At 37.8% G+C, this 21,380-nt stretch overlaps 1 protein-coding gene, 1 non-coding gene and 1 pseudogene across 2 annotated transcripts; all 3 read left to right on the top strand.

Annotated features, from left to right (window-relative positions):
* The first annotated feature begins 12,990 nt into the window (after positions 1–12,990).
* Positions 12,991–13,119, top strand: LOC142166730 (small nucleolar RNA U3; annotated as a pseudogene).
* A 377-nt stretch (positions 13,120–13,496) lies between these two features.
* LOC142166734 (U1 spliceosomal RNA) lies at positions 13,497–13,657 on the top strand. Its single transcript, XR_012697119.1, has one exon. It is a non-coding gene; the product is annotated as a U1 spliceosomal RNA (small nuclear RNA).
* A 7,006-nt stretch (positions 13,658–20,663) lies between these two features.
* Positions 20,664–21,173, top strand: LOC107806940 (uncharacterized). Its single transcript, XM_016631215.2, has one exon. The coding sequence runs from the start codon at positions 20,664–20,666 to the stop codon at positions 21,171–21,173; it is 510 nt and encodes a 169-aa protein (XP_016486701.2).
* The last annotated feature ends 207 nt before the right edge of the window (positions 21,174–21,380 follow it).

The following is a 21,380-nucleotide window of genomic DNA, read 5'->3' as shown; positions in this document are numbered from 1 at the left end:
TCCTTTTTTATATTGATTTATAAAGACAATAAAATAATAATTAAATACTCCTTACATTTTTTGGCCAAAGTACCACATCGACAAGCAACCCAGGCAATGAATTACTTCTTGCCATTTTGGACTATCGGATTAGAATTAGAACTATCAGATTGGATTGCAAGATCCTCACTATCTTGCATAATGCTAGATGCAACATTATATGCAAAGACATAATCCACCATTATATTCACTCGATTCAAATTTGTCTCAATATCGATTGGGTTTATTGATAGTTCCTTATTTTATTTAGTCTGAGACTCATTAATTTCCTCATGAATCTCAGGATTGGTTAAATCGTGAATTTCTTCATTAGGCTCTTTCGTAGTGTCATATTGAGCATTTCTTTTTCTTTTTCTAGGATTTCGATCCTTAGAACCCAATGGTTTGCCACACTTTAGGCATGATTTTGACTCATTAGCTATAACACTAGAAGATTGTCCAACAGGAACAACAATACGAATTGGAACATTCTCTGTAGGAATATGTGATTTTGTTATCCTTTTCAGATCTATAAATGCGTCTGGCATTTGGTTTGCTATTTTCTGCAAATGGATAATATTTTGCACCTTTTTATTTACAAATAGAGACACGTGGATCAAGATGAGACAATGATGGATTTTTCTACAAAATTTCCTATTTGATTTCACCAATTTCTCCCCCTAGTTTTGGAAAAAGTATCACATCGAATCGACAGGCTGCAAAACGTGCAGTGAACAAATCCCCTGTTAATATTTCGAGGTAGCGAATAATGGAGAGCGATTCAAACCCAACATATATTTCTGACCTTCTTTGAGGATCCATTTTGGTGCGATATGGCGGTGCTACAAGCACATATACTGCGCATCCAAATATTCTTAAATGAGATATATTAGGTTCATGACTCAAAACTAATTGCAACGGGGAATATTTATGATAATTTGCCAGTCTGAGACGAACTAGCATTGCTGCATGCAAAATGGCATGACCCCAAACAGAAGTGGGCAACCTCATTTTCATAAGTAATGGTCTTGCTATTATTTGTAAACGCTTAATCAGAGATTCTCCAAGGCCATTTTGAGTGTGAACATGAGCTACATGATGATCCACTTTTATCCCAATTGATAAGCAATAATCATTAAATGCTTGGGATGAAAATTCTGTAGCATTATCAAGTCTAATTGACTTAATTGGATTATCAGAAAATTGCGCCCGTAATCGAAATATTTGTGCCATTAATTTTGCAAATGCTGGGTTGCGAGATGACAATAGGCACATATGAGACCATCTAGAAGATGTATCTATTAAGACCATAAAATATCTAAATGACCCACTAGGTGGGTGAATAGGTCCACAAATGTCCCCTTGTATACATTCCAAAAACGCAGGGGACTCAAACCTAACCTTTGTTGGTGATGGTCTAATAATTAACTTGCCTTGATAACAAGAATGCAAGAAAATTCATTATTCAAAAGAATCTTTAGATTCTTTAATGGATGTCCATTTGAGTTTCTATAATCCGTCTCATCATAATTGATCCAGGGTGTCCCAATCAATCATGCCAAAGTACAAAAGTATTGAAATCAATAACCTTTTGATTTACAATAGAATGTGTCTTAATTGCACTAATTTTTGTCTAATACAGGCCACAAGATAAAGATGAAAATTTCAATAACCCTTTTCTGGCTAGAGATATTCTTGGTAATAATGAGATGTCCAAGATTATTCTCATCTATTGTCTCAATATGATATCCATTTCGGCGGATATCTTTAAAACTCAACAAGTTCCTCTTAGACTTGGAGGAGAACATTGCATTATCTATGATAAGCATTGTTCCCTTAGACAGAGTTATAGTAGCTCTACCAGAGCCTTCAATTAAATTACTTCTACCAGAAATTGTAGTAACATCTGTCTTACACATACTTAAATGAGAGAAATATTTCTTCTCTTTGAATATTATATGTGTCGTACATGGATCAATTAAACAAATATATTTACAATTGAACTTTGATCCAAGTTTATTTTGTGAGATATCCATATTTGCTTCTCATTGTTTGACATACAAAAGAAATATATGAATAAATATTAGTATTTTTAGAGAAAAGGAAAAATAAACAAAGTTAAATCAATGATTCAATAATGACCTTTTAATATAATTTCGAGCAAACTCTGATTATCATAAAAATAATTTTTATAAATCAATAACGATTAAGTTGCTTAGATTACACCACTTTCTGGAGAATTAGATAAATACTGCTAAATTCCAATAAAGTATACATGTATAAATGCAGAAACACATATAAATGTTTAACCAAAAAATGAAATTTCAGTCAAAGCTAGAATTTAGAAGAACACAAGTTACTGATAATCAAAAGAATATGCAAAAGAAAGTAATTTGGGGCAACCAGAGTATAATCAGGAAAAAAATAAGTAAACCAAAGTATATTCCAATAGTATCTCATGTCCCTACAATTGATCAGATACTTCCCTTTTATAGATATCTTGAAGATATGCGTTTTACCCAAATCACAATGAGGCTATTATGAATAATTAAAGATATTGAATGCTACGTTACATAATCATTATATTCAATACAAATTCTCTAACGTATTCAGCATTTAATGCCAGTCAAATTCTGTATCTGCACTTTTACTATGGTCAGATCCATTTGTTTTGATTCTTGGATATAAATGACTTAAATAGGTATGGGCACTGAATCCCTTGAATGGCCACCCGTGCCTCTTTCTTTGCCTTTGCTCGTTTCTATTGCTGCTCGTGCCACTTGACTAATTATAATTCATTGACTATTTGACCAGTCCACGTGTCTCGACACGTCAACTTTATATATAAATGCAATTTTTTCCAATACAGATAGTCCCCCACTTTCTATTTATTCATCAGTTGAATATTTGGGAAGTGGATTTCATTAAAACGAGAATTTTTGTCACCATTAATGCTATGACAAAATTGACGCTTCAATTGTCGCTTCCATTTAATACTCCGTACACGTATCAATTTTCCATTGGTTCTGCAGTTTTTGCAGCCTTTTTCAAGGTTTTTTACGGTTCCACTTTTTACGAAGTGTCAGTTATCATAATTTTGATCCTTCCTTCACTGCACTTTTACCTTTGGCGGTCGATTATCGATATAAATATAACTTCTTTCCTTGTCTTTTACCTCATAAAGTTTTATTGAACACTTAATTTCCCAATTCTCTGTTTACTTCTTCCTTATATTATTCCTCTTCACTATGTCTTCACAAAACCCTCACCCTCGAGAAGTCTCCATTGTTGATTCTTTCCCCAATGCCCCCATTAGGCATAGAAGGGGAGGTAGACTTCATAGCTTAGGATCTACTCGAGGTGGTTCGTTTATGCCTTCTTCTAGTTCTGGTCCTTCTTCTAAAACCAGAGGTTCCCTTTCTCACAAATCTTCTTCTAGGAGTAAAGAGTCTTCTGAACCATTACATGAGCCTTTAGTAGAAGAGATAGTCCTTACAGAATTATCTTTTTACCATGATAGGGAATCTCTTAGAAACCAGATTTCCGCTTTAGATCATGTCGATGCTTACCCCACTCAAATTATAGAAGTTTTAACTCCTGTAGTTCGTAAAGACTGCCATTGGAGTAACGATTTTCCCATTATCCCTAATCCGAATTAGATAATTACTTCTTATTTAACTGGGTTCTCTTTTGTTTACACATACCCGTTTACTTTAGGGTTCAGACCAGCAATTGACCCAGTCATTCTCGAATTTTGCCATTTCTTCAATGTATGTTTGGGTCAAATTGGTCCGATCATATGGAGGGTTGTTGCCTGTTTAAGGCATTTAGCCACTAAAGCCGAAGTTCCTTTTACTTTCCCTCACTTGATTCATCTTTACTCACATAGGCTTTTTCGCAATGGTGTTTTTACGCTAGTAGCCAGGAGTAAGAGGGTTTTGGTGAGTCCTAAATATGACAAGGACCGCGGCTAGTATGCCCGATTTGTTGCTGCCCCCACTGTTGGTTTAGTGGGTGAGGATAATGTTCCCTTCCCTGAAAAGTGGAATTTTGCACATAAGTCTTTTAACCTTCTCGTACCTTTTTCCTTCAAGTTTACCAACTTCTCTAATTTTGCTTTTGTTTTTTTTTAGCTACCATGGGAGTTGTGGGGGATGTTCCCAATTTTTGTGGTTGGGTAGATAAATTGCTAAAGATCGCACCGATGGATGGTAGGTCTTGGAAAACACTTTCTAACCATTTTGGTTGGAAGGTAAAGACTCATGGTAAGAGTTTATATTTTGTACTTTTCGTGTCTATATTCTCTTTTATTGCTCTAATTTCTATCCTTCTTTTTATCAAGATTTGCTATTCGAGGAGTTACCGCTGAAGCAATTGCAGCCTCTCGTGTCTCCTCGGGAACCCGTATCTCTTTAGAAAGAGCCCGAGAAATAGTTTTGGGTTTTTCTTCTGCAAAAAGGAAAGCTGCAGAAGAAGAAGATTCTGAAGAAGAGGGAGATAAGGGCTCCCTGGTGAAGAGGCCACGAGTTAGGAGACGCATCGTCTCTGATGACGAAGCTGAAATGTCGGTTTCTCTTACCGAACCTGTTGAAACCATAATAACAATTCCTGACGATGATGTCACTCCCCACGATACTCGTGAGTCTATTGACCAACTTTTTATCAGCGGATTTGGCCGTGAAGATGTAGGGCTTGTTTTAGACGAAATACCCTTATCTTCTTTTTCAACTCCCATGCCTGTGGTTCCTTTTTTACCGGCCCCAGCTATTTCCGTTCCTTCTTCTACTGCTTTCACCTTTTCTCCGGCTCCTCCTTTGACTATTCCCCCTCCTATCGTTCATCATATAGAAGTGGGCTCTTCAAGTAGAAGTGCCGCTATGAGGAGGGTAACTATTGAAGTTCCTGCCGAGAGCAGCCTTTTGAGAAAGTCAGGTCAGGCAGATGTATGGTTGGAGCCTTTAATTGGCCCAATTGGAAAAGCCAAGTTGGAGAGTCATAGTTCCCTGACTTTAATGAATGATATCGTGCATGCTACTTTGAAGGTATTTTCCTTCTCTTCCTTTTTTGCTTTATAATTTGACTATCTTTGAGGATTCTTATTTCCTTTTCCCCTTTTTAGGATAACCTTATCGGCACATAAATGATGAAAAGAATCCCCCTCTTGGAGAAGATAGCACGTGACTCTCATTTGGAAGTAATTAATTGGAAGGAGCAATTTGAGAGTGCACAGATTGATATAGAAGACTTACAAGAGAGCAAGAATACCTTAGAGCAGCAAGTGCAGGCTTTAACTTCCGAATTGGCGATTGCAAAAGCTTCTTCAAGCCAAGCAGAAAAAGAAAAAGAACGTCTCGAGTCCTCCTTCTCAGAGCAACTATCTAAAGCTAGTGAAGAGAATAGAGAGTTGAAAGCTCTTTTGGATCAAAAAGAAGTTTATGCTGGGGAGCTCGTGCAAAATTTGACTCAAGCACAAGAAGACCTCAGAATCTCTGCTGATAAGGTGCGTGCTTTAGAATGCTCCCATGCCTCTCTTCAAACTTCTCACAACTCCGCCTTGGCTGAAAATGAAGAGCTAAAGAATGAGATCGTTGATTGGGAAAGGGATTATGAGATCCTTGAAGAAAAATCTGTTGTTGAGACAAGTTGGGCATTTTTGAATTCTCGTCGTGATACCCTACTTGAAGCTGGCCAAGAAAACTTCAACCTGGAGTTGGAGTTAGCTAAGATCAATGAAACCATTGAAAAGGCTCAACAAACTCAGGACTTCCCTTCTCCCGTGGCTGAAGCTCCCGTGAATGTTGAAGCTGATACAAGTATCCCAATTCTTTCAAGCCCAATCGAATCTGTTGCTACAAGCCAAACTGAAACCGCATCTGTTGATGCAGCTGCCCAAATTGAACCCGCTGTTGTTGATGCTCTTGCTTCAGTTCCACAAACTTCTCAATGACCGGTTTTAATCATTTGAATGATTTTGTTTTTGTTTTCTAAAACTATAATCAGACCCTTAACTTTATTTGAAGGTTGATTTTGAAATCGTAAGTCCCCAAGTATTTTATGGGGCAATCAATATAAAAAATCTCATAGTTTTATGACTAAGTTTGTCCTTAGTCTTAGATTTTTACATATTAAGAAGTTCTTCATGTTACTATTATAAACTTCTGTTTTCTTTATTCTTGTCTTTATTTTTAAGGACTTACAGAATAATTTACATTTTTATTCTTCGAAAATGCTTCTGTTATCCTCATGACTAATTAATTTGAACATGAGTTTTATAAAAGAGGGCCCTTTTATATTTTGACACTTAATGAAGAAGACGTCTCAACCTCATAATGGTGTTAACATACGATAAAAGAAATAGGGAAACCCATGTTTCTTTGAAATAACTTTGACAAGTTGTTATTGGAACTTATAATACTTTACATGTATTTGAAGTACATCTATAACTTTCTCATAACTGTTTTTCTTGTAACATATTTTTACAAAAGAGGAATAATAGATACGAGGTTTTTTCTTATAACCCGTTTTAGTATATGGCCTTTACCCTAATTATAGTGAGGTTTTTTCTTTAGCCTTAGCTCGTGGCTCCATCTCGTGACTTTTACTCTACACTTGACTCTTTTATGCTTGATTTTCCCTCAATCTTCTTTGCCTTCTTTAAACACATGTCTATGTATATTATGTAGTCCCCCAAGTGTTTGAGTAGCTAACCTGCCTGTTAACTCATGCTTATGTAATATATTACGTAAAGGGTAGGTAGTTACTACAACAATATGATGACACTGAAAGTAAGGTCTTAACTTTCTAGATGCCATGATTAACGCAAGTGCAAGTTTTTCTAACTGAGGATACCTCGTCTCCGCATCCAACAAAGATTTACTAACATAATAGATAGGGGATTGTTTATCTTGTTCTTCTTAGACCAAAACAATGCTTACCGCAACTTCCGAAATAGCAAGGTAAATGAGTAGTTTTTCCCCAGCCTTTGGTTTTACCAGCAAAGGTGGATTTATAAGTACGTTTTCAAATTCCTGAGTGCCTGTTGACATTCCTCATTCCATTCAAAATGATCCTGCTTCTTAAGGGCTGAGAAGAATTTAAAACACTTCTCTGATGATCTAGAAATGAATCTTCTCAAGGCTGCAATTCTTCCTGTTAATCTTTGAACTTCTTTCTTGTTTGAACGTATATCAGGAATTTCCTCAATGGCCTTAATCTGTGTAGAATTCACTTCAATACCACGTTTAGAAACAAGAAAACCCAAAAACTAACCTGAAGCAACACCAAATGCACATTTTTCAGGATTTAACTTCATATTAAATTTGCGCAAAATTAAAAATGTGTCAGATAAGTGTGATATGTGATCTTTTGAGTAGTACGTTTTAACAAGCATATCATCTATATATATCTCCATAGTCTTTCCTAAATACTTTTGAAACCTTTTGGTAACTAATCTCTGATACGTTGCACCTGCATTCTTTAGACCAAAGGGCATTACTTTATAACAGTAAGTCCCCCTGTCTGTTATGAATGAAGTTTTTTCTTCATCTCCCGGATCCATTTTAATCTGATTATAACCTGAATATGCATCTAAAAAACTTAATAGTTCGTGACCTGCAGTTGCATCAATCAATTGATCTATATGTGGCAGTGGAAAAGAATCTTTAGGGCGGGCTTTGTTAAGATCTGTGTAATCTACACAAACCCGCCACTTACCGTTCTTCTTTGGAACTACAACAGTGTTAGCTAACCAATTAGGATACTTTACCTCTCGAATGGAACCAATTTTTAGCAATTTTTGGACTTCTTCTTGAATCACCTGATTCTTGAAAGTTCCTTGCTTTCTTTTCTTTTGCTTCACAGGAGGGTATGATGGATCTTCATTTAGTTTATGGGTCATCACCTCCGGTGGTATTCCTGTCATGTCGGAGTGGGACCAAGCAAAGCAGTCCACGTTAGTTTTCAAATATTCAATTAACTTACCTTTCATACCTTGGTTAAGATTGGCTCCAACATAGAATTTTTTATCAGGCCATTGAGCAAATAACACGACATGCTCTAATTCCTCTATCGTTGTTTTGATATTTTCATTCTCTTCTGGTTCTTGAATTGTATCAGGCCTTGAGTCTACATCTGTTTGCCCTTGTTCAGTTGAGGTTTGTGTTGTGATGTCGTCATCTGCCTTCTGTGATTGCTATTTGCCTTCACTTCTCGTGCTTGTATCTGCAACGAAGTTGATAGCCCTGGATATATGTTGATCTCCACGAATTTGACAGATTCCCCATGGCGATGGAAATTTAATAACTTGATGCAAGGTTGAAGGAACAACATCCATTTCGTGGATCCATGGTCTCCCAAGAATCATGTTGTAAGCCATCTCCATGTCTACTACCTGGAACATTGTATCTTTGATGACCCCTTTAGCAAATGTGGTGAGTGTTACCTCTCCTTTCGTGACAACACTGGAATTATCAAATCCAGATAGAGTACGCGCCTTTGGTATTACTCTATCTTCAGCTTGCATCTCACATAATACTCTTAGCAAAATAATGTTCACGGAACTACCTGGATCAATCAAAACTCGTTTCACATTAGTATCATGTACAATTAAAGATATTACCAGTGCATCGTTATGAGGGGTTAATACGCCATCTGCATCTACGTCATTGAATGTAATATTGTCTTCCTCTAAAACATGTTTCACCCGTTTCCCTTTGGTAATTGTTACTTTGCAAATTTTGTTAGCTGCAGTATATGATATACCATTGACGTCTTCACCCCCACTTATAACGTTAACAATTCTTTTGGGGGAAGGTGGTTTTGGAGGCTCCTGCCTGTTCTTCATGTAAGCTTGCTTTCCTTTCTCACTGAACAACTCAGTAAGATATCCTTGTTTTAATAAATGATCAACTTCACTTTGTAAAAATCTGCAATCTGCTGTTTTATGCCCGTGGTCATTATGAAACTCGCACCAATGGTCAGGGTTGCGCCTGTTTGGATTCGATCTCATTTCCTTTGGCCATCGAACCTTATCTCCCATGCTTTTCAAAACAACTACAAGCTCAGAGGTGCTGACGTTGAAGTTGTAACCACCGAATCTCGCTTTTAAATTGCTATCATCATCTCATGACTCATAGTTGTTTCGCTCATTTCTGAATCTTGATGAAGAACCTGATTCTCTGTTTCTTGATCTGTGATCGTACCTTTGATTATCCTGCTTTGACCGTGAGTCTTTTCCCGCAGGTCCCATATAAGGCTCGTACCTGTTTTTATCGGATCTTTTTTCGATCTCCACCCGTCTCGAAATTATCTTTTCTTATTTTTGAAATCGTGGAACAATATCTTCCTCAATCCTCAACTTCGTGCTATACCTGATATAAACATCATTCTACGTTGTAGCTGGGAATTCTCGAAGGCTTTCCTTGAGTTTCCTTGTAGCTTCCGAACTTTTTTCATTCAAATTACTTATGAAAGCTATCGCTGCTCAGTTGTCAGGTACACGTGGCAATGTCATTCTTTCACGTTGAAATCTGTCCACGAATTCTCTAAGCAGTTTAGAGTCCCCTTGCTTGATTTTTTAAAAATATCCTCCATTATTTTCTCTACTTTTTGAGCTCCCAAGTGTGCTTTGATGAAAGAATCTGCAAGCTCAGCAAAAGAATTTATAAAATTTTCGGGTAAAAGAGAATACCATGTTAACGCTCCTTTGGTGAGTGTTTCACCAAATTTTTTGACTAATACTGATTCAATCTCCTACTTAGTCAAATCGTTGCCTTTTACGCCCGTTGTGAATGCAGTCACGTGATCTCGTGGGTCTGTTGTTCCATCATACTTTGAAATATCAGACATTTTGAACTTTTTTGGAATTGGGAGTGGAGCAGCACTTGGCTTCTAGGGTTGTTGCAAATATCTATCCATATCTACCCCTTTGATTATGGGCGGCACTCCGGGTATCTGCTCTATGCGCTCACTTTGCTCCTTGAGCTGTTTCTGCAAGGTTAGTACTAAATTTTGTAAATCGGAATTAATTACATTACCTAGCTCTCTCTCCTGTGATTTACTGGGAGTTCCACCGCTGCCTGAGTTAACAAGCCCGGAACGAGGGTTTTCCACAGTGTTATTATTTGGAGTAGGCGTGGGTGTTGCAACAAGTAACTGGTTAACAAGTGCCTCAACAACTTTGCTGACCTGAGCAACAATTAATTTCTGCAAAGCTTCATCAACAGCTTCAACATTTTCAAATTGAGCATACTCGTTTATTTGAGACCCATTAGGAGAACCCTCACGAGATTGTCGTGGAGAGTCTTGCGGAGTAGGAACTTGAGTGTTAATATTCTCTGGATCTCCCTGACTTTGTTGGTTCTCTTGGTTTCCTTGAGTGTTGTCATTGTTATTCGACATAATTGATGCAACATGGAAGGTTAAGTGAAAAGAAAATAGGTTATCAGATTCCCGGTAACAGAACCAATTTGTTTAACCAAAAAATGAAATTTTAGTCAAATCTAGAATTTAGAAGAACACGGGTTAATGATAATCAAAAGAATATGTAAAAGAAAGTAATTTGGGGTAACCAGAGTATAATCATGAGAAAAACAAGTAAACCAAAGTATATTCCAATAGTATCTCATGTCCCTACAATTGATCAGATACCTCCCTTTTATAGATATCTTGAAGATATGTGTTTTACCCAAATCATAATGAGGCTATTTTGAATAATTAAAGACATTGAATGCTACGTTACATAATCATTATATTCAATACAAATTCTCTAACGTATTCAGCATTTATTGCTTGTCAAATTCTGTATCTGCAGTTTTTACTATGGTCAGATTCATTCCTTTTGATTCTTGGATATAAATGACTTAAATAGGTATGGGCACTGAATCCCTTGAATGGTCACCCATGCCTCTTCCTTTGCCTTTGCTCGTTTCTATTGCTGCTCGTGCCTCTTGACTAATTATAATTCTTTGACTATTTGATCAGTCCACGTGTCTCGACATTGTCGCCTTTATATATGAATGCAATTTTTTCCAATACAATAAACTAATACAAGTCATTTCCTCTCTAAAGCTATAATAGATTGTTATTTCTGCTATTATTCTTCATAAAAAAACAATGTAATTCTCACAATAAATATCTTAATAGGTTACATCTAAACATTTATGTACAAGGCCTTCTTAATTATCGATTTGGCGGTACAAAAAGAAAGATCTTATGAAGTATAATCTTTCGATTTACATAAAACATAAAAGTTTGGTAAACAGTTATCATACTTTGTGTTTCGTATTTGTTTACCTACATTGTCGTTATTTAAATATCTATACTCTATAAAATAAATATTGCAAGTACTACAGATGACAACGTCTATGATAATAAGTCATATAATTCCATTGATAAAACAATCTCTAAGTTAATTTGATTCTTTAAATGAATTTGGATACTCTGGTTTTTTTTACTAAGCAAATTGAAATATTGTCTAACATGAATACTAGAACTATATTTAATCAAAATAAACTAACAATATTCTATAAAATAAATAATACTAATTGATACTAATAACTACTATTCAAGTAAAGAATTGTGATTACATGATATTTATTCATTAGCTACTACGAATAGGCAAAAATAAAATAAACAAACTACTCAATCATCTTTAACCACGGATCCATCACCGATTAAGTGGTCTATTTTTCCATCAGGATGCTCAAAAAAGTCTGTCACATCTAAATGTGTGGTGTCAAATTCATTGTAATAGACAAAATTAGCTTCGGGACCTTTATTCTTTAGAGATGCTTGATAAAGCTCAAACAAATGTCTTGGTGTACGATAAATATTTGCCAAATGCCCTTTTCCATCACAACGATAGCATTCAATTTCTGAACCATTTGCCTTTGGCTTCTCAACTTTCCCTTTCCACTTTTGGTGGTTATTTTTCTTTGGGGGGATGGTTAACACAAGAAAAATTTCTTCCTTGTCCACGGCCACGGCCACGACCACGAATAGGGACACGACCTTTTCCACGCTTAGCATAGTGGGAATACACCTCATCCACTTCAGGCGATGGTGTAGACCCACTGGGTCGATTATCGTGATTTCTCATGAGGAAGTTATTGTTTCGTTCGGCCACAAGGAGAAGAGAAATCAACTCAGCATACTTCTTGAAACCTTTCTCTCAGTATTGCTGTTGTAAGACCATATTGGAGGCATGAAACGTTGTGAACATTTTTTCAAGCATATCATAGTCAATGATACTATCTCCACAGAGTTTCAATTTAGAAATAATTCTGAACATTGCAGAATTATATTCAGAAACAGACTTAAAATCTTGGAGCCTTAGATGAACTCACTCATATCGTGCTTGTGGAAGAGTGACTAACTTTAAGTTGTCATATTTTTCCTTTAAGCCATTCCACAAAACAAGTGGATCTTTGAGTGTGAGATATTCTATTTTCAACCCTTCATCAAGGTGATGATACAGGAAAATCAAGGTCTTAGCGCAGTCTTGGGTAGATCCTTTATTTTTATCTTTAATGGTGTCTTCAAGACCCGTTGCATCTAAATGGATTTCAGCATCAAACACACATGTCATATAGTTCTTACCCGAAATTTCAAGAGCAACGAACTTTCTTTTCATAATATCAGTTATAATTAAAAGAGGGGAAAAGTTATACCTTAATCTTCTCAAAGGGCTTCTTGAGACGGTAAAGTCTCATGCTGATAACGTGAAATAAAACAATAAGGAAAAGAATAATATTGCAAGGAAAAGAGCAAGGTAATTCTTATTGAATTTTTGGGATGATTTACAATGAGGTAAACCCCCTCTATTTATAGGGGGAAATGACTTAGACATTCACTCTAAGTACAATGCTATTCATAACAATAATTAAATAGTCCTTACTTTCTTGTCCAACGTACCACATCGACAAGCAACCTAGGCAAAGAAATATTTATATATCAGCGATGCACTGAATGGATACGATCTTACTTGAACAGGATCTGTTCTATAGGCTCGTACCACTGTATCCTTGAGTTCTAAGGAGATAGAAAACCAAGTCAGCCCCAACCTCGGTGCGGTGATATGGTCTAATGGTTGTTTGACAGACCCTTCAATCTTTTTTGCTATACCTTTGTTTGCTTTGAAAAATCAAAATGTAGGCGCAGACTTCACTCAAGATCAGTGTTGGCATATGTTTTTTACTTGGAACGAAGATGATCTCTTGGTACATTTGCTGTTCGGAAACTGAATTAGGACAACTAATGACTATGGAAAGATTCAATAGAGAAATATTCATGATTTTTTTACTAATTTCTTCTTCTAATACAAATAAAAGATTCACAAGGAAGATGCATAGTCTGAAGTCTGGAATACTGTTTATGAAGAGGTCGAATAACGCAGTAATTGTGGAGTTGTCACGCATCGTTTAGTGAAGAAGATAAAATAGTTGTGAGGATATATTATAACAGAGGACCACAGAAAAAATATACTTACTTGGGCGGGGTAAATGGGTGATTAGAAAGGCCCATATCCTACGCTGGTGACCTTCATTGCACTTTGGATGGGTGCCCGCCTAAGGTCGACCCAAATAGTCGAACCTATGTGATAATTTGTAGTAGTGAGGAGTTGCCTTCGTGCAGCCCCTACCCAATCCAAAGCCCAATTATTTTTTGAGTGCCTCATTAACAGATCTATTAATTGGCTTGAGCACACATTCTCAACTCCACTCTTATAGTGATGTCCTGAGTTTTGGAAGGGCTTTAGGGATTTCTTCTCTATTCACTTGTACGCAAAATTGTGTCTTTCTTTTTCTGTAAAAAAAAGAAAAAATAAAAAATTCTATATAATCTCGTTGAGGGTTTGATTAAGGGTGTCAATGGATATTTAAAAGTCGATTAAACCGATCGAATTGATTTTTAGGTTTCTTTTAATAAAACCATTGGTTTTTATATAAATCTATAACCATACCGATAATTAGGGTAGGTCTTTTATTTTATGAAAATAAACCGAAAAGTACCGAACCGTACTAAATAAACTTACATGCGAAAAATATATTTATATATTAAGTTTAAAAATAATAAAACATTAAATTTTCCTTTGGCTTTGGAATTATGAAAGCCGTTACAGGTTAACAAGTAATTAAACTCAAATTCTTAATTCCCAAACCTATTATACTACTCCTATTGAAACTAAGGGTCTCTTTGGAAGGCCACCCGATTATTGGAATTGGTGTAATTACTAGGATAGTAATTACACAATGTAGTAATTACGAAAACCTATTTATTTGTCATAACGTAATTACAGTATAATTACAAGTATATTATTTGGTAGCACTAGTATAATTAGACAATTAGATTAAATTTTAAATGAAGTAATTATCAAAACCATAAAGTTAATATAATAAATATATGCATATAAATAATTTTTTTTATAAGTATAAATAATATTAAATTTGGTACTTAGGATGCATATTTGTGAGACCCCATATTTTTTCTTTTTCTGTTACGTATATTACGTAACGTGGCGTGGTTATATTAGGTATATATGATTGGGTATAACACATTGGGAGAATAAGAATGAAAATGTGTGGTAATATCAAGGAAGTAAAATAAAGCTGTAGGTCAAAGGAATCCCTTAAACAAAGGTTCGTGGTTAAAGAAATGGCTCGGGTGGCACCCCGCGCGTTTAGAAGGTTTAAGTTAATTTACACATGTGGGATAAGACCAAGAGTGTTTAATATGATAAGAATAATGTGTTATGAGGTATTATAATATCACACTGGTCACATGTTAAGTTTTGGAATCAAGCAAGTTGCGAAATAAAGGTCGGCAAAAGTTAGCGAAAATTTCTCTAATAAATTTTCTAAACTTTGGATCAAATGTATCAGATCATTTCTCCCAATATATAAAGAGTTTTGAGACCACAACCTATCGAATCTAATGTCTACGAGTCTAGTTCGCAACCAAAAATACCTCACATCAATCCGACATCGTAGTAAAATGTTATGACTATTTTACCACGGACTGTCCAGGCTGAAATCGGGCCGCGGACCGGGTCGGGTCAAACAAGTAGTATAAGTCGGCAAATTCGACTTTTCAGACCTAAAAACATTTAATTTTCGTCCGAAAACAAAAAGAAAGCTGAAGAGAAGGTTGCATGGTGTTCTTGAGTGATTAAGGTGTGTTTTTAACGATTTCTACCGTTAAAGTTTGCCCCCGTGCCTAGAAACGCAATCTTTACGCTTTGCAATCATTTCCCCCTTCTATTAGCTGTGTTTGGAGCTATTATTGGAAGATAGAAATTTGTTGTTCTTGCTGGTTCTTCAGGATTTATATTTGGTTTTCCAAGGTAATCATCTTGGGACTCTTTTATGATTGTTTTTACAAAGTTCTACGGACGTTTCGTCAAGTTAGGGTCATATAGCAAATCTGCAAATTTAAACTCAATTATGAACTATTTATAGGTGCATATAAGCTGCATATATATAGTTTTTTCGAAGCTTAGGACGTAAGGAATAACTTTCGTGAAGGAACTACAGGCATTCAGACGTTCGTTGGAGAGGTATGTTAAGGCTAAACTTTGTCCTTCCTTTTAGCACGAATTCTAGGAAATTTCTAAGACGTCAAATGTGATATTTTACTATTCTATTGCTAGAAAGACCTTCTGTGAAAGGCATTGGGATCGTAGCTGAAGTATTTTCATGATGCTATTAGGTTGATATTCCACTCGTTCGGTTAAATAGGGTATTCGACATCTATATATGTCATTTGTTCGGCTTTCTTAACTATATGTCCATATATGTGAATTCTTACTCGTCTTTGGGTTGTGTGACTAGAAAATAAAGGCATTTAGTATTTGTGATCAGTCTTTCTCCCTTGTTAAAGTGTATCTTAAAATCTCTAAAGTGACACGTCGATTTCCAAAAATCTAAAATATAATTTTTATGTTTAAATTACTAAAACACTTGATTTTTGAAATACTTTCTTTTACTAAATATCAAGATATCAGGTATAAGGACTAAGTGAAGCACCTTAAGCTTTTTATAAACATCTTTAGAGTTAAGTTATCTTTCTAAAAATCGAGTTAAGTTTTTAAGCTTACTCAAAAGAAAAAGAAAACATATGAGGTTCCACGAGAAAATTGTATGCGATACGAAGATGATTATGAGATTATGAGAATAAGAGTACCTATGAGCCAAGATTGGCTAAGTTCTTGTTATCTCCTATTATGTGCATTCAAAGTTCATATCATATATGGCATATTATGCATGGACTTCGAGCTATAATCGGAGGTAAGAGGCCTATTTGCCCGAAAAACTATATATATTGTACAGATGGCCACAGGTTGGCAATATGATGCCGGTTAGCTACCGGAAGAGATCGCCATTGCTAGCATTTGCTTGGGTATGTCATGCATTTGCATCAATATATATGTATTCACGACATACGATTACACAAGCATACCATGCATATTTGATTACTATGAGGTCGGATGTCGTCCATGGAGGCTATCAGAGTTTCAGTGTCACGTGGTATCTCTATTACTTTTTTTTTACATCAGCTATGTATGATTCTACTTTTTGCCTTACATACCAATACATTTTTATTCGTACTGATGTCCCGTTGCCTGGGGACACTGCATTTTTGTTTCATGCGTGCAGGTCCAGGTAGGGACTCTGATCGATCCCTCCGCTAGGTTTTCGAGGTTCAGTTGTGAGTTGGTAAGCTCCACCTCTTCCTGGAGCTTTCATAAGATGGTTACTTTTGTTGTACAGTTTGGGTATATTCGGGGCCTTATCTCGACAGTGCTTATGACACTCTTAGAGGCTATTGTGGACATAATATTTTGGGTTTCTTTTTGCAGCTTTCAGTCTCCAGCCTATAGGCTTGGCATGTATATATATGTGTGTCGGCATGTATGTCTCCAATCGCGGCCTCGTCGGCCAGCTAGTACTTTATTATTTTGGCTCGTCTACCTTTGGTTATATGGCTTATTTTTATTCAGGTCATGACCTTAATGGTCCAGGCTTAGTATTTCAGATGTTGTGCTACCCGATCTGTTGGGCCCCTAGTTTAGTTAGCTAGTATTCCTAGTGGCTAACTCGATCAAATACAGTATCGAGTGCCAGTCGTGCCTCCACTAGTTTGGGGCGTGACAAGCTTGGTATCACAGCAGGTCGTATCCCAGGGAGTCCACAAGTCGTGTCTAGTAGAGTCTTGCTTATGGGTGTGTTGTGCACCACACTTATAATCAGGAGGCTATGAGGCATTTAGGAATGGTTACATTTCTTTAAATTAATAAATCGTGCTATAGAGCGAAGTTATAAGAACATATGAAATCTAAATCGTGCTTTGTGTTTCTTATCTAACAGGCTACCTACGCTCAGGAGATGGCACATCGAGAGATAGGTATGGATCCAGGGGAAGGTACCAGTCATTCCCCACCAGGTCAGGGGGATAGATTTCCCTTAGAGGCACATAGTGAATCTCCAGTACCCCTAGTTTCAGCTTCCCCAGCACTTGTTGGAGCCTAGGGAGATGCAGTACTCCCAACCTCACCAGTTCCATTAGTACCTGAGGTAGCTAGAGACATAGGACCTCCAGCACCTGTTGTTCCCCCATCAGAGACCGGGGAGCAGATGATGAGGGAGGCAGTTCAGTTGCTGACTAGGATGGTTTCTATTCATGAGCGACAGCTAGAGTCGGGAGAAGATTCCCGGAGAGACTGGACAGGAAGCTCGACGGTACGAGAGTTTATTCACTTGGCCTCTCCATTATTTACAGGATCCAGTTCCACTGAGGATCCCCAGGACTTTATAGACCAATTGTATAAAGTATTGAGGGTGATGCATGCCTTCGTCACCGAGGCTGTGGAGTTGGCTTCTTTTCAACTACGTGATGTAGTCGTTCTATGGTATGAGGCATCGGAGAGATCTAGAGGACCTAATGCTCCTCCAGCAGAGTGGGAGGACTTCTCTAAGGTTTTTTTAGCCCATTATTTGCCACGGGAGGTTCGGGAGGCTCATCTTGACCAGTTTCTTAACCTGAAGCAGGGGGATATGAGTGTGAGGGATTATAGCCATAAGTTTAATTCTTTGGCAAGGTATGCACCAGATATCGTACGTACCATGAGGGATAGAGTTCATCATTATGTGGATGGTTTGGGGGATAATCTGATTAGAGATTGTAGGGTAGCATCCCTATCGGATGATGTAGATATTTCCGACATACAGGCTTTCGCTCAGACTACAGAGGACCTTTCTCGTCGGATTCATGATACTCATAGGGATATGGAGCAGAGTAAGAAGGCTCGTACTACGAGGTCTTATAGGGAGACACTGGGTGATTTTAGGCCCCCACTCCATCGATATCCACCTCGGTCAGCAGGTAGTTTCCCACCATAGATGTAGGGCCAACGGTTTGATCGATATATTTAGTCAGGACCGGGGTAGAGCTTAGGCCAGCCTGAGGGCCTTCGACAGGAGCATTCCGCACAAATGAGATAGCCTACTCCTCTATGTACTCAGTGTGGTAAGTTGCACACCGGGTAGTGTAGACAGAGTTCGAGTTCATGTTATCATTATGGGCAGACATGACATTTTATTAGTCGGTGCCCGGGGTTAGGCAGAGGTGCACCAGCTCAGCCTTCAGGATCCACAATAGCTTCTTCTCCCTCAGTCCGTGCTCCTTGACCAGGTCCACAGTGTACTCAGGGCCGTGGTAGGGGGAGAGGTGGAGGAGACACCTCAGGTTCTAGTTGTGGCCAGAATCGCTTTTATGCACTCACAGGCCGACAGGATTTAGAGGCATCCCTAGATGTTGTCACAGGTATATTGACAATACATTCTCATGCCATTTATGCATTGATAAATCCCGGCTATAAATTTTCATATATTACTCCATTTATTGCTGGTAAGCTTGACATGAGATTTGAGTTGTTGCCACAGTCAGTTGAGATATCTACGCCAGTTGGCGACTCTATTGTAGCTAATCATGTCTATCGAGGTTGTACAATGTTAATTAATGACTGTCCAACCTCTGTTGATTTAGTTGAATTGGTTATGCTAGACTTCGATGTCATTATGGGTATGGATTGGTTGGAAGCTTGTTATGTTAATATTGATTGTCGTGCAAAGGTGGTTCGATTTCATTTTCCTGGTGAGTCTGTCCTTAAATGGAAAAGTAATGCAACCACGCCCAAGGGTAAGTTTATTTCATATCTTAGGGCTCGGAAGTTTATTGCTAAAGGCTGTATATACCATCTGGTTCATGTCAGGGATATAGATAAGGAGCCAGCGACTCTTCAGTCGGTTCCTATTGTGAATGAATTCCCGACGGTATTCCCTGACGGGCTTCCAGGAATTCCTCCCGAAAGGGAAATCGATTTTGCTATAGATTTGCTTCTTGATACGCAGCCTATATCCATTCCTCCCTACAGAATGGCTCCTGCAGAGCTAAGGGAATTGAAGGAACAACTGAAGGACTTGCTCGATAAAGGCTTCATTAGGCCAAGTACATCCCCATGGGGTGCTCCGATGCTCTTTGTTCGAAAGAAAAATGGCTCATTGCGGATGTGTATTGACTACAGACAACTAAATAAAGTCATTATCAAGAATAAGTATCCTCTTCCATGGATTGATGACTTGTTCGACCAGTTACAAGGTGCCAAATGCTTTTCGAAGATCGACTTGCGATCCGGTTATCATCAGCTATGAGTCAGGGATATTGATATCCCAAAAACAGCATTTAGGACGAGGTATGGCCATTTTGAATTCCTTGTCATGTCTTTCGGGCTTACAAATGCCCCAGAAGCCTTTATGGATCTTATTAACCGGGTATTCAAACCATTCTTGGATGAATTTGTGATTGTGTTTATTGACGACATCCTGATATATTCACGATCGGAAGCCGAGCATGCAGAACACTTGCGAGCTGTATTGCAGACTCTCTAGGACTACATGTTATATGCTAAATTCTCTAAATGTGAATTTTGGCTAACTTATGTAGCTTTTCTTGGTCATGTTATTACCGGTGATGGTATCAAGGTTGATGGCCAAAAGATTGAAGCTGTGATGACTTGGCCGAGGCCCTTGAATCCGATAGAGGTTCGTAGCGTTTTAGGCTTGGCAGGATATTACCGAAGGTTTGTGGAGGGATTTTCCTCAATCTCTACACCATTGACGAAACTGACACATAAGGGAGCTAAGTTTCAGTGGACTGAGGCATATGAACAAAGTTTTCAGGAGCTAAAGAAAAGGCTTACGACGACACCTGTCTTGACTCTTTCGGATGGCACCGAGGGTTATGTTGTATATTGTGATGCCTCGAGAATTGGCCTAAGTTGTGTTCTTATGTAGCATGGTAAGGTTATTCTGTACGCCTCCAGACAATTGCGGAAACATGAACAGAATTATCATACGCACGATCTTGAGTTAGCCGCAGTTGTCTTCGCCCTAAAGATTTGGCGGCATTATCTATATGGGGTTCATATTGATGTTTTCACCGACCACCAGAGCCTTCAGTATTTATTTAAACAGAGGGAGCTGAACCTACGACAAAGAAGATGGCTAGAATTACTAAAGGACTATGATGTTGATATTTTATATCATCCCGGCAAAGCTAATATTGTTGTTGATGCCCTTAGCCGGAAGTCCATGGGCAGTCTAAGCCATGTTGAAGCTGATAAGGTCAAGATGACCAAATATCTATGCCAGCTAGCTAGTTTGAAGGTGCGTTTGGTAGACGCAGAGGGTGGACGCATTCTCGTTCAGAATACAGCAAAATCTTCGTTTGTTACTGAAGAGAAAGAGCGACAACACGAGGATCCTGAGCTTATAAAACTGAGGGAAAGTATTCTACAGCAGCGACAACCTTTATTTGAGCTAACTGGAGATGGAGTCCTTAGATACCAGGGCCGCTTATGTGTATCGATAGTCGGAGAGCTCCGCGCCAAGATTCTTTTGGAGGCCCATTATTCTAGATATGCAGTTCACCCCGAAGCGACAAAGATGTATCGGGAACTTCGACAGATCTATTGGTGGAATGGAATGAAAAGAGATATCGCGGAGATGGTAGCCCAATGTCCCAACTGCCAGCAAGTTAAAGCTGAACATCAGAGGCCTGGAGGCCTAACTCAATATATTGAACTTCCATTATGGAAATAGGACATGATAAATATGGACTTCATCACTAGTTTGCCTTGCACTCCACAGAGGTATGATTCTATTTGGGTAATTATTGATAGGCTTACAAAATCTGCTCAGTTCCTGCCAGTTAGGATGACATATTCAGCCGAGGATTATGCCAAGCTTTACATTCGAGTGATTGTTCTCCTTCACGGAGTACAATTATCTATTATCTCTGATCAAGGG

This window comes from Nicotiana tabacum, chromosome 11 (assembly GCF_000715075.1).
Source record: "Nicotiana tabacum cultivar K326 chromosome 11, ASM71507v2, whole genome shotgun sequence".
NCBI lineage: Eukaryota > Viridiplantae > Streptophyta > Magnoliopsida > Solanales > Solanaceae > Nicotiana > Nicotiana tabacum.
The sequence above is the reverse complement of the archived record's forward strand: the minus strand, read 5'-3'. Positions and strand labels throughout refer to the sequence as shown.

Bases quoted from the DNA above. Each gene is read 5' to 3' on its own strand.
- LOC107806940 (XM_016631215.2), top strand. From the start codon at position 20,664: ATGGGCAGTCTAAGCCATGTTGAAGCTGATAAGGTCAAGATGACCAAA.